Source organism: Nomia melanderi, chromosome 11 (genome assembly GCF_051020985.1).
Source record: "Nomia melanderi isolate GNS246 chromosome 11, iyNomMela1, whole genome shotgun sequence".
In the NCBI taxonomy this organism is placed as follows: domain Eukaryota; kingdom Metazoa; phylum Arthropoda; class Insecta; order Hymenoptera; family Halictidae; genus Nomia; species Nomia melanderi.
This window is the reverse complement of record NC_135009.1, coordinates 6,347,020-6,359,911: the sequence shown is the minus strand read 5'-3', so window position 1 is coordinate 6,359,911 and position 12,892 is coordinate 6,347,020. Positions and strand designations below refer to the sequence as shown.

General features: G+C 35.2%; 2 protein-coding genes and 1 long non-coding RNA gene across 4 annotated transcripts in view; 1 reads left to right on the top strand and 2 right to left on the bottom strand.

Annotated features, from left to right (window-relative positions):
• Positions 1–182: 182 nt before the first annotated feature.
• Ass (argininosuccinate synthase) lies at positions 183–3,026 on the bottom strand. Its single transcript, XM_031981044.2, has 8 exons — positions 2,827–3,026; positions 2,680–2,748; positions 2,303–2,548; positions 2,073–2,218; positions 1,630–1,894; positions 1,388–1,526; positions 1,217–1,318; positions 183–1,138 (listed from the first exon to the last, which is right to left on the bottom strand). The coding sequence occupies exons 1-8, from the start codon at positions 2,932–2,934 to the stop codon at positions 975–977; spliced, it is 1,239 nt and encodes a 412-aa protein (XP_031836904.1). The 5' UTR covers positions 2,935–3,026; the 3' UTR covers positions 183–974.
• Positions 3,027–3,170: 144 nt separating this feature from the next.
• On the bottom strand, positions 3,171–9,984 carry Rop (Syntaxin-binding protein Rop). 2 transcript variants are annotated; one of them, XM_031981042.2, is made up of 11 exons: positions 9,923–9,984; positions 7,991–8,287; positions 7,297–7,400; positions 6,083–6,231; positions 5,796–6,011; positions 5,627–5,725; positions 5,340–5,547; positions 5,004–5,252; positions 4,719–4,909; positions 4,486–4,640; positions 3,171–4,409 (listed from the first exon to the last, which is right to left on the bottom strand). In XM_031981042.2, the coding sequence occupies exons 1-11, from the start codon at positions 9,948–9,950 to the stop codon at positions 4,348–4,350; spliced, it is 1,758 nt and encodes a 585-aa protein (XP_031836902.1). In that variant the 5' UTR covers positions 9,951–9,984; the 3' UTR covers positions 3,171–4,347. The 2 variants fall into 2 exon arrangements, with proteins under 2 accessions (XP_031836902.1, XP_031836903.1); XM_031981043.2 differs by lacking the exon at positions 7,297–7,400 and adding an exon at positions 6,874–6,977.
• LOC143175066 (uncharacterized) overlaps positions 9,839–12,892 on the top strand; it is a 40,565-nt gene continuing 37,511 nt past the window's right edge. The window contains exons 1-2 of the long non-coding RNA XR_012999683.1: positions 9,839–10,094; positions 10,601–11,391. This is a non-coding gene — a long non-coding RNA (uncharacterized LOC143175066). The remainder of the gene's footprint in view (positions 10,095–10,600; positions 11,392–12,892) is intronic.

Genomic DNA, 12,892 nt, shown 5'->3' with positions numbered 1-12,892 from the left:
ACACTTCGTGTAGAAGTTTTACTTAAATTTTTAATTTTCTTTTCCCATTCGATAATTGCAATCTTTAATTGCATAGAATGGACATATATACATATATATGTATGTTCTATTTAAATCTCAGTTTACTTAACAATGTCAAATTGAGGTACATTGTCTGTACTGTTAGTCCTTAACGTAACGAGTAAGGAAAGAAATGTTTATTACATATTCGAATTAAACTTAACGAGGTAATTGTGAATACAGGAGTTACAGCAGGTTATTAATTGTACGTACATACAGGATTACCTTTCTTAGTTTGTAATTTTGCATGTTATATATAAAGCTATAAGTATAAATACATAAATATATAAATAAAATAAAGTGACAAAAGGGAGGTGGGGAGAGAGAGAGAGAGAGAGAGAGAGAAAGAGAGGGAGAGAGAGAGAGAGGGAGAGAGAGAGAGAGAGAGCGAAAGAGAGTGAATGAATGAATGAGAGATAGATAGAGAAAATGTGGAGTAGAGTGAAAGCGTTACATAGTCATTGATAGAAGAGATATTAACTAAAACATTATTGTCTCATATTTGACGTTTTCTCTTATGTTGCGAATCTATTAGAAACGATAAGAACGATCATTGTGTATACTATTATTGCAGATGAAATCAATGCATATTATACGTTATTATAATATCTACGAATATACTAATTATTCTAAGGTTTAATTATTAATAACTAATTGAAAATAAGTGTGCTGGTAGTTTTTTTAATACTAAAACCACGTCCTGCCTGTGACCAATCCACGAAAAAAATGGATAACACCGAATTAAATTAAATCGAACAGAAATATATTAAACTTACATATAAAGTTTCAAAGCATTAATTCCATTTCGGTATGTTTCATCTTACTCGAAGTCCTTTATTTTGTCCATAATGATATTACATTTACAGAACATTATATAGGCTTCGATCTACAGTATCGTGTGTCATAGTGTCTTCTTAAAAGTCACACTGATTTTTAAAACGATAAAATTCTTTCAACCGGTGTGCTTGCGTCCGTATAAAACCACCGGCATCCTCAGGTTCAAAACCGCCTTGTGCGTCCATTGAAACCAACGTTTTATTATACAACAAGACTTCGCTATGTCGACCGAGTATAGACACTGCAAGATCAAAATTATTTTTTTTTTTCAATTTTCATACGAATTGTTTTACGTTTCATTTGCTTCATTTATACGCACCATTCCCTTTATACAATCCTAATCGAACCGTTCCATTAACGTATTTTTGAGAGTACAGTATACTATTTCGCACGAAGTCACATTCCGGAGAGAACCACAAGCCTAAAGAAAGATTTCTGGTGTAATTTAAAGACAAAGGATAATTAACTTTGTATCGCGAAATTCTTTTACCGTTGTAAACGTAATCAGACATCTTGGTGGCCAAATAAGATTTCACTCTTAACACTTCACGGTCTAACAGGAATATTTCCAAGTCCTGGTGAGCTTCGTAGAGAATTTTAGCGCCGGGTGATTCGTAAATTCCCCTGGACTACATTAAATTTAATTAAATTTATTTATTACGCCTTATTAACGTATTAGTGATGCAATCATTAAATTTCACCACTCTTCTAATTAAGTTCAAGCTTTCATACTTTCAAACCAATGAAACGATTTTCAACGATGTCTATACGTCCTATTCCATATAGACCACCAATTTTATTCAGATACTGAAGTAATTCCACAGGAGTAGTATACATTTTTTGGCTTTTTAAATCTTTCACGAACAATGGATATCCTTGTTTAAAACCAATTTCAATTTCCGCCGGTTCTGCAGGAGAATTCAGTGGATCAGTCGTCATTTTGTATAATCCTTTGGGAGCTGACGTGGCAGGATTTTCTAAAATTCCAGATTCATAACTGAAAAGATAAAGTTTCTGTCATAAATTTAAAAAGTACCATACGCATTCGCTATTAGACTGTGGTAGTAAAATGTTTGATTCGTTCAATTTTCATATTTTGTATACATCATAAGTGTATAAATGTTGCAATCCATGTATTACGCGATTGAAAGTTTAATGTATCAGTTTAGCCATACCTAACATGTAATAAATTTTCATCGGTACTCCATGGTTCTTTCGGTGTCGCTGAAACAGGAATGCCATTTTCTTGAGCGTATTGTAACAAATCCGCCCGTCCTGCGAATCTCGTGTAAAACTTCTTTTCTCTCCATGGTGAAACTATCTGTATGATAATTATACAAAAAATATTGTTTTACATATTATTATTTTTTTATAGAATATTGAGCATAATTTTAAGATGTGATACCTGGATCTCAGGGCAGAGGCTGTAGCAACTCAACTCGAAACGCACTTGATCGTTGCCTTTACCAGTCGCACCGTGAGCTATTAAAGAAGCACCTTCAGTTTTTGCGATCTTAATTAGACCTTCGCTAATGCATGGCCGAGCGATCGATGTTCCTAAGAGATATCTGTTCTCGTAGATCAAACCACACGCAACAGTTGGCCATGCGAAGGAAGATAAGAAAACCTCTTTGAGATCCTCTATCACGACCTTGCAGGTAATTACATGGTAATAGACATGTGGGAAATTAGTAAAGAAGTAAACATTATCGTTGTATTTTTCTAAATTGTAAGAACAATTTCCTATAACGTATTTTAACGCAAGTATATTTTTTTCTTTACCTTTATAGCACCGATCTTTAATGCTTTTTCCCTAACAGCATTGAAATCCTCCTCTTGTCCTATGTTTGCCTGAATTATAATTGATGGATATTATGTGTTTCTTTTTAAATACATTTGGATTAGTAATTAGTACTTCAACAACTGTACCACGTATGCGATAACTTGATATCCTTCTTCTTTTAACCACAATAGTATACATGATGTATCTAAACCACCACTATAAGCTAAAATTATTTTTTTTCCCAGCTTTGACATATTATAAAGACGTCAGATGATCGTGATTAAAAATGACAGCGTTAACTTTTAAACGAAAAGTTGGAATTTTATTATATAGACATACCTTGTCTCTTGAACCCTGATAAATGATAACCTTTTGCAGTCGTATTCCAACAGTAGTATGCAATATTTCAATATTTATACGAATTTAAAATGACATCCATAAAAGTATTATTTCATGTGGTATGACGTGTACGTTGAAAAGAAGACAATAATTGGAGCAAATTGTAGGCCTTTATAAGCAGAACATTTTGTTTAGTCTACAATCTACATACATATACGTTCATATAATATATTATATATTGATCAATACCGTAAACTTTGTAATAATCTCGCCGCTAAGTAATCGTAATATTAACGTACATCAATAATTATTATATATAATTAACAGATTCACTTCCACCGGCCCCTAGCGGTTTATGATTGCTTCTTATGTGCAGCAGAAGTTTCAACATGTAAATACTTATCAATACGATGAAGATAATTATTTTTAGTTAAATCGGTGTATAAGTCTTTAGAAGTCGGACAATCTTTTTGATGAATGTTAAATGCATTGCTTTTAATGGGAAATTGAAACCGACTTATTTGCACTATAATTCAACATATATGCACGCTAAGTGAACATGTTTGTTAACAAATCAATACTATAACAAACGTACAATAAATAATTTAATGTACACTTACGGCTTTATTATACAAGGAAAATATTTAAATAGAATAAAGAATAAATACTAGTATTTACTCACATCGTATCTCTATTTTCAAACCGATGTGGTTGATGCACACACAATGCACATGATACTTACACCCTTCATGCGAATTCGATAAGCGTTATTAATTCTGTGAGTGAAATCGAAGATTAAATCTTCAAGACAAAGTATGTAACAGTCTATAGTTTTTTTGGAGCGGGAGATAACGAAATACTAATAACGAGAAATTTACACGTATATCACGATTTTCTTCTACAACACATCAAATTCCATTGCTAATCAGCTCCTTATTATTAACAAAGGAGCAGTTCGCCTCAAACGTATTATATCTGAACTAGATTATTCGCCAGCCTAAGATACAATTAAGCACTTCCGTGTGACCTATACCTGTATTGCCAAGATGTTTATTCGTTTCTTATTAAGTTTTTATACGCGGAGGCACTTAATACTTTTTTCCATTCTAACCAACGTTCACATATCACTATCCATGATATGACATTCTCCAATTTCTTAAGTGGTCGCTAAATGGCTGCGCGACCTACAGAATTGACTGTATGTTCCCTATTTAATATTTTCAATTGTATAGTCGAGAGTTTCATAGCTGGTATTATTGATGGAGCCAAAGCTAATGACGTATTAGGAAAGATGGGAATGTTTTTGTTTTGTCTACACGAAAATGTCTTTAAACGTGAAGTTTACTCAGGTCATCAAGGAAGGACTTTGGTGTAATAATATGCGACGAACCTAAAAAAAACAGAACAATAGGTAGATGTTAAAATGTATTTGTGAATAAGCAGCGTTTTTGCAAATATGTACGTACCAATTATCACTTCCCAGTTCTTCAAAGCATTTGTAACTTCATAAGCACATCGTACTTCAGAGAAGCAAACTCCACCGACAACGAAAACGATCAAGCGTGGTACATTCTTAATAGTTTGTTGGCCTTTATCTTTGTGCCAGTGTCCATACCGCGCACTGAAAATACATAATGATATAATATTGCATATATAAGATATATTATACTTTACTTCTAGACAAGATCTAATGTTATACCTGGTGGGAGCGTGGTACCCCGAACTAGCAGCACGACCTGCCAAAAATGGGAAATGTTTAGAATCAAGTTTGTCTTCAATAGCGTCTTCCATGATATCTTTCATAATCGGTGTCCAGCGGCTCATTTGGTAAGTTTGTTCTGTAATTCTTTCTTTGCGTGGTACAGTATATAATTTTTTACGGTTACCACCCTGTAGGCCAACATATAGATTATACAATATATTGAAGAAAATTTATATGAGGAATGAATAAAATTATATATAATTGTAAAAAAGTAGTACTTACATCTACTACAATGTTGATGCCCAGATTCGCCATGTTCACTATAGTCTGCTTATCATCGACTGATATTTGCGCGTGATGAACTAGACGATTAAGGTTCTCATCAGTCACACCATTTTTACTAATAACATATAAAGCGATAATTCGGAGTTTATCCAAGTGATGAACAGTTTGATCGAGTAAAATTGGTGTAATGTTTTTCATCTGATCCTTGATACGTTCACCTTCTGCATCAGTGCCCATCGCTAAATCCTAGTAAATGTAATATACAAAAGTTAAATAAAATTTGATGTGCAGTAGCGTTATAGTTTTAAGGAATAGTATAGAAATATTATCTACCTGTTCTACTTTACAGAGTTTATCTACGTTTCCCTGATAACGTTTCATACAATCCTCAGCTAATTGCAAATGCGTTGCGTATTTGCTTAATTCTTTTTGATATTGAGGCATTTTCTTGATCATCTGTGAAAGGTCTCTCATGCTCTGTTTGTCTCCTTGTGGCATTCTTTTTGATTCTGTGAATTTCTTCAAGTTTTTGGTAACATTTCTAAAAAAAATTCGTACGTTTGAATATGGTCATACTTTTCCAAATCCAATAATCAAATTGTACTATTGAATTGACTTACTGTGAAACTACAGCAATATGCTGGTGTCTAAGTTCTACCCATAAATCATCATTTTCATCCAATAATACTTCTTTTTGCACTCCAGCCGACGCTTCGAACCTTATCAAAATTAACAGATATTAAAATACTATTTTAAATTAAAGACTACCATATAAGCTAGAGTGATTACTTGTAAACATCATTTTCAATATCGAGTAAATCATACGCCATAGCTTGCAGCGTTAACTCGTGTAACAAGGGTGAGACGCAGTCAAATCCTCTGTCCAATATAAGTAATTGGGAACGAGCTTTCTCTGGTCCTTCTCCCATTGTTGGTTCATCTGCTTTGTAAGCGTCCAATTTTTGTTGAACCATGTGCGCCAGTTCAACGTTTCGGTCGAAGTCACTGAAATTTGAAGGGACGGGACAATATGTTAATTAAGTTGCAAGAGAAGTTTTACGCGATAATATTTGTACCTTCGGTATCTGACAGACGGATATTCTCCAAGAGTCGCGCAAAGCGTTGCGATCTGTTCAGCTATTCTCTCCATATTGGCAGTTCTCAGGTTGGCGAAGGAAGCGTTGTAAAAGCAAGCGAACGTTTCGCGCGAGTCCAAGGAGAAGACCTATATACATATTTATTTCAATATCATCGTGGAAAACAGTATCCCAGATTCAACTTTAATGTCATATATTAAGCGATGCGATCAATAGTGAAATACATATGTACATTGAAAAATGAAAGGTATCTAATGAAATTATAAGGGTCTACAGAACTGCATGCAAGAAACAAAAATTTTCGTACAAAAGGAAACATAGGAAGTTATCAGATCATTCAATTAGTAATTTTGAATTTTTACGTAGCACTAGTAACAACTGATTTAACAAATTCTGCACCATTTGAGCTTTCGCGTTTTTGACATCACTATAGAAACTTATTATATTATCGAATTGCAATATTTCATTATAGGAAAATAGAAATAGTATTACAAGAAGAATAAAAAAAAAGTTCTTTTAGTACACCGGTGATTCGCATGCCACAAAAAATGTTAATAACGGGTAGCTGCGTATTTTTCTATCAAGCAACTTCGTATATACATAGTAAGGTATTCAGAGAAGTCTTTCGCCTATGTTCTACTTCTTAAAATAAAAAAAAGCTGAAAAAAGGTAGAACTGGTTCGCTATTCGAAACTGAGAAAATTGAAAGTAATCGTTGCGATTTATGCTCGTATCTAGCAACTACAGTTTCATCTTTTCTTGATCGTCACCTGCGACTCGTAAGGCAGGAAGGCGATGTTGATCTCTTTGAGGGTTTTGATCTTTTTAGCGGCGAGAGACTTGCAGAGTTCATTGAACAGCTCCTCCGGACACACTGTTCGCGTACAAGCATGAATGCATTCCGTCGTTAGTACGTGCTCACTTGTGAATATTGTACAGAATGGGGAAATATTTGGGAGGTAGGAAAAGAGTTAAAATGATTGCGTCAACATTATCGTGATCGTTGAGGAAAAAATCGAGAATTTAAGTTCGCGAGTCCAGAAATACCACCAACGTGGGAGACAGTGTGTGTAAGGGGTGTATCGAGTGTGAGTTAATGCGTGTTCGTGTGTGTATGTGTGTGTGCGTCCGCCACCACGAAGAACGTAAAATGACGATACATTTTGTTTTCTCGTTAGTTCTCTTTGCTTTACCTGCTCTTCATACGGTATGAAAGCGATGTTGATCTCTTTTAGTGTCTTTATGCGTTTAGCTACCAGCGAGTGACACAATTCTTTGAACAACTCATCGGGACATGCTGTAAAGAGATATACTTAGAACCTTATTTGGATTACGTACGTTTAATGTACCAATCTGTCCGTTCTTGTGTAAAATAATCCTATGCGTAAGCGTGTATTTGTTGGAATTAGAAAATAAACAGAACTGGGAATGAGAATTCTTATGTGTACGCGAAGAGAACCGGGTGTGCTATTAAAACATTATAGCGAGACCTTCTTATTATTGAATTGTATTGCAAAGTAGCGACTCTCCAATATGGAACGTCTGTTGGAACGGCTTCATTTAAAACATACTTTTGAATTCACTATTAGTTTTAACATATTAATATTTTTATATAAAAATTAATTATTACTCTACATATATTTATATTGTTACTTATACTCATTTATATAGAGTATTCATTATTTTGAATGCCTATGGTTGAAAAAGAGTATTGAACATTTATTTTCATGTAATACCTTCAACGTTATTCTATTTAACATATTTAAGATTTTACTGTCATATTTATAGTGTCCAATGAAAGTAGACTACCTTTATAAAATTCTTTTTTATATTTATAAATTCATAATCATCCACGTATGTACAAGTAACGTAAAACTGCGATAGTACCTTCTGTGAAGTAAACGTGCGCAACTTTGTAAATGGTCCGCGTCGGATTGCTGAAGTCTTCAATTAGTTTTTGAACAGAGTTATTGCACGGTGTGATCAGATAGATTGCTTCCATGGTAGGTAATGGTTCCCGTTTTTTGTTAATGTCTTCTACCAGGGTGATTCCTTGGGCACTGATATCGTGCATTTTACAGCATGCCGATACCATCCTCATGGCAAGTTGGTCCACTACCAAAATACGCCAATTGGACCCGCTCCCCGAGGACTTTTTTTGTTTAATGATTTCATTCATAATCTCTGCGAAAAAATCCAATGATTAAAATAGGCTTTGCACTTATTAATAACAATTTTGCAGAAAAGTTATTATTATTCCTGCGCTTAAATATTAACATATATAAATGATAAAACAATTTCTTTTTATTATTTTTAAGCATTGTTTTATCATCCTACGCTTCTTACTAATATACGTTAAGTCTACGTTAACTATAATATATTAATAATTCATATTAACTTGTAACAAAAAATATAATTAAAAGATTTTATAAAGTTCAATAAACGAATATATTTAATAATTTTCTGAATGTAACAGTTTAAGGAAACTTAATATGTAAATTTACTACCAGTAAATGGTAGTTGAATCTTTTTCTGTACTCGTTTCCTGTTGCGCATATCAGATATATTATAGTACCATTTGAATAATTCAATAGTCCGATATAGGTTGTCCTACATTGACGTTTTTTGTGTAAAAACTGTATGGATTTATTCATAATTAATCACAATTGTACTTGAGTAATTTTAAATTAAATAAGAAATCTTTTCGCGCTCTCAACGCGTATTGATCGTTCTTACACAGGAATGACGTCACCCACTACAGGTTCGTATCTACAGATGACAGAGCCCCATTTAAAGGAATATAATTGATTGATATGCGACAAGGTGCATAAAGTTACATGAACTAAATCTATTATGCAGGTGGGTTTCGGTAATTCAACGTCGGCGATGATTAGGTACCACCGTGACACAGAAATTATCTTTCTAGAAACACAATTCTCTAATTGAATTATCCAATTTCAACTGATACTGAACGTAAACTCAAAAGGATTCCTCGATACAGGACAATTGTTTGTACTTTTATGTTAACAGCTCTACACTGTACATAGAATAAACGATTCTTCATTCATATTGATTATAAATATTAAAAGTAACAATATTATAACCATGAGACAACTATTAAAGAGCAAGAAGGTTAATTGATGGATTTAAACTGTACTTTACTCTATACTTTGTTAATTCATCGAAAAATAATGACTATTAATTAAAGAAGAAATTGCAACTTAAATACACAAATATATTATATATTTTATACTTGAATATACCGTGTGAACGTTAATAACTTGCTACATTCTAAACATGCTGTCAAAGTTGAGTTGATACATGATGTCATTTACCAATACATTCATCGAGACAAATTACGTGGCATTATTTAAGAACTACTGTTTTCTGCGTAAAACATAGAAAAGTGCATGTATTAATTCTTTATTGGTCAGAATTGTACAAGGCTATCAGTCAATATTTACGTATTTACTTCAACAGAATAATGATAAAATGACTTTATGTCATCGATAGACTGAAATCTTAGTGAGTATGAAAACTAACTATATATATTATTTCATGTAATGACATTTGAAACGTAAAATATAAAATTTTAAGAGCAGAACGCAGATTTGACATTTGTATCAAGCAGCCGCTTCGTAAACGATGAAATCATCACAGCACATACGCCCCTTTGGAGGTTACGGAGTTTGACAGTGGTTTAGGTAACATATTTTCCACGTAAAACGTATCGTAGTGGTTGCTCTGATATAATAGCGTAAAAGTATTTCAAAATTTCATCGTCATCATGGAAAAATAACTTAATTTTTCGTTACTTACTTTGACCGACTTGTGCCTTGAGCGCCATGTTGCTGGTAACTGACTGACGGTTTGACTACCAGGTGGCACTTTGAAATGAAGCCAAAGATACTTCCAGAATTATCTTGTCATCTACAATAATCTAGTACGGTTCTACCGTTCGAATCGATGATGCTGACTCTTGCCCATTAATGTAAGTACAATTAATTAATTACTTTGCCTTTTAAAGCGTCCTGAATAAGCAACATTAATAAACGAAGTATTGATTTCATTGATAATGATAAAAAGCTGAATTCAGGTAAACGATAAACCTGTAATACTAAAAAAACTTCGAGTCGGGGATAGGCATTAAATTTTTGTCAAACTATATAAATATTTGCAGTTTCATTAAACTACATTGATTTTATCAAAGCCTATAATACTAATTTAAATTCATGTATAGGGATAGATAAATAAGGATCCTAAAGTATCTTCAAAATTTCATTTTATCACATGTATATTTGTAAAATACAGTAATATAGGTAAACGTACATATTTCCTTAAACAATGAAGGTTAGTAAAGTATCGAATTATGAAACCATCGGATTATTGTCAGTGTAGTATTAAATTACTCTTATCGCATTCACGCAAGAACGAATATCAATATAACCAGGATACTATCATAATCGTAATCCCCAAAATCAAATTTCGTTATTACAGGAACGCATTTTGGCGGTTAATTTAACAATCAACATGGCGCCTGTTGAACTTGTCTTCGATACATCGATCGCCGTTTAAAAAATCAATTCCGATAATCGTCCCATTATGTCGCGAAACTGAACGCCATGTTCAGTCGGCTAAAGAAATTGTTCCGAATAGGGTCGCGTACGCGTTTAAATAACGAAAACGATCATTTTGAATAATTGATAAATCCAAATCATCGTATCAATACTGTACAAGGAATATCTCACGGGATGAGCGCACCACCTGAACGCGAGAGAGGCTGGCGTTGTGGCCGTGCGGGAGAAAGGGAGAAGGAAGATCGGCTCAACGAGGACGCGAGAGGGTTTGTTCAGTCAGTACCGATTTGTTCGCCGGTGTGCGTGGATCGTGTCGACGGTTTGCGCGCGCAACGCCAGACAGTGTGGTCCGCTCGCGTTCGTAACAACGACACGCACCGATTATTCCTCTATCTATCCCTGTGATTTCGTGTGTTCGTCGATCCCCGCGGGTCAAATCCAAATAAAAAAAAGAAATAATAATAAACGAATAAAAGTAACCGTAGTAATTCCCGGTTTACTCGCGACAACCCACGGTAAAGAATGTGTGCCGCGGATATTGTTTAACAGTGATAACACGTCCTGACCATCGGGCCGTTGTTATTCGTTCTCTTATGTGACCAGTGTGAAATTGTGCGACACGTTTCCGGTACTCAGTGCGCTCGGTACCCAAATAGTTCACCATGAAGCTGGAGTATCCCTGTCGCGTCGAGGGCTGGCTGAACGTCTGCGGTGAGTTTACAAATTTTCAATATTTTTTTTCTTTTTTTATTCTTCTTCTTTGCCGCGGTGTACGCGCGCGCTATATCCGGCGCAACGTTCATCGTAGACGAGCCCGGGGGGGGGGGGGGGGGGCGATGAGGGGCGGGGGAGGGGGACCCGGACAGACGAAAAGAAAAAAAGAGTGAAATCAGACGAACGGTTCGAACCCGGAGGGAGGTTATGTGCGGTCGTGTGTACAAAAGTGTCTGGTGGTACAGTGAACCTTCCAGATGCACGTGCGCTCTGCGCCACGAGAACGCTATTTCGCTCATTTCGCTAGCCGGCACTCGAGTGCCGGGCCTGCACGCCTCGTTGCATAACAACAAGTGTAGGGGGAGTCTGTCATCGTTCAGTCGTACCGAAACTCTCTCCGGCCTTATGTACCCGTTCCCGGGAATGTCACGCACGCCGTATTTCTTGATAGTCCCCCGGTATATTTATCTCTGTGTAAACAAGGCTTGACAGACTGTGAACACTTTTTTCTCTGCCCTCCCGCCTCCGCCCGTAACCAGCCGAAGAATGTTTCCTTTGTATTAACATCCGTTTGTTTTTCTAATCATTTTCGATCTTGCCGGAAAGAGGGCTTTAAGGTGTACATTTGAATCTACGGATTCAGCCAGGGAAATCGTTGTTTCCCAAGGTGTATTGATCAAGTAATTTCAGATGTGTGAAGTGTGTTTATATGGGATATCGACACCCGGTTACGTAATGCTCCAACGCCCATTTGTGGGTCACGGGGGATGATCCGGGCGCGGGCGGAATGGAGTAGTAATCGTTGGTAGTTTCGAGTTACCTGTTTATTTGGGAAAATTGTTGAATGTAGGAAAAATGGAAAAATGTCCGTTAAATTATATGCGTGAAGAACTATTAGCATTTTGGTGTTGAAATTGGAAAGAAATTTGGAAAGTGGAGGCAGTCGCATTATTTAGTGAACGGTTTATTTATTTATTTAACACGTTCGCTACCAGCGTCACACATTTGTGACAAGCGCAATCTTATATTTTACATAAAGCAAGTGAAATTAATCTTATAGATATTGTTATTTAAAGTTATAAGCTACGGCATTATATTTAGGAGCTCAATAACTTGTTCCAGTTTCATTTTTTCGTTATTTTGTTTAGAAGATTTATTGGATTGAATAAAGTATTACAATTGAGGAGGACCTTACTGAAATAAACGCTGGTAGCGAACGTGTTGAGGGAATAGGAATCGCGAGGGAGAATTGGAATTACAGTTGATTCGGAGAGTATAATAGACAATTTGACGATATCCTTTACTAAGACACCTTTATTTACTTTTGCGAGGGATGTATGCTCTACGCATATTTGTTTTTAAATTTTTGCTGTGATCGACTAATTTCGTTTTATACAAGGTGGATTGGTAATAGCAGTATAATCGAAGTAAGAAGTGATTCTATTTTCGAAGGCAGTAAAAAGATTTCACGTGGAATTTCCCCGTTCGAAATTTTATT

Excerpts from the sequence above, each read along its gene's own strand:
- Rop (XM_031981042.2), bottom strand. The coding sequence starts at position 9,950 with ATGGCGCTCAAGGCACAAGTCGGTCAAA. Across the intron at positions 5,253-5,339 it reads AACTCTGTAAAGTAGAACAG|GATTTAGCGATGGGCACTGA; the intron begins GTAGATAATATT and ends TACATTTACTAG. Across the intron at positions 4,641-4,718 it reads GGGTACCACGCTCCCACCAG|TGCGCGGTATGGACACTGGC; the intron begins GTATAACATTAG and ends ATGTATTTTCAG.
- Ass (XM_031981044.2), bottom strand. The coding sequence starts at position 2,934 with ATGTCAAAGCTGGGAAAAAAAATAATTTTAGCTTATAGTGGTGGTTTA. Across the intron at positions 2,749-2,826 it reads ATCAAGTTATCGCATACGTG|GCAAACATAGGACAAGAGGA; the intron begins GTACAGTTGTTG and ends ATTATAATTCAG. Across the intron at positions 2,549-2,679 it reads TAAAGATCGGTGCTATAAAG|GTCGTGATAGAGGATCTCAA; the intron begins GTAAAGAAAAAA and ends ATTACCTGCAAG.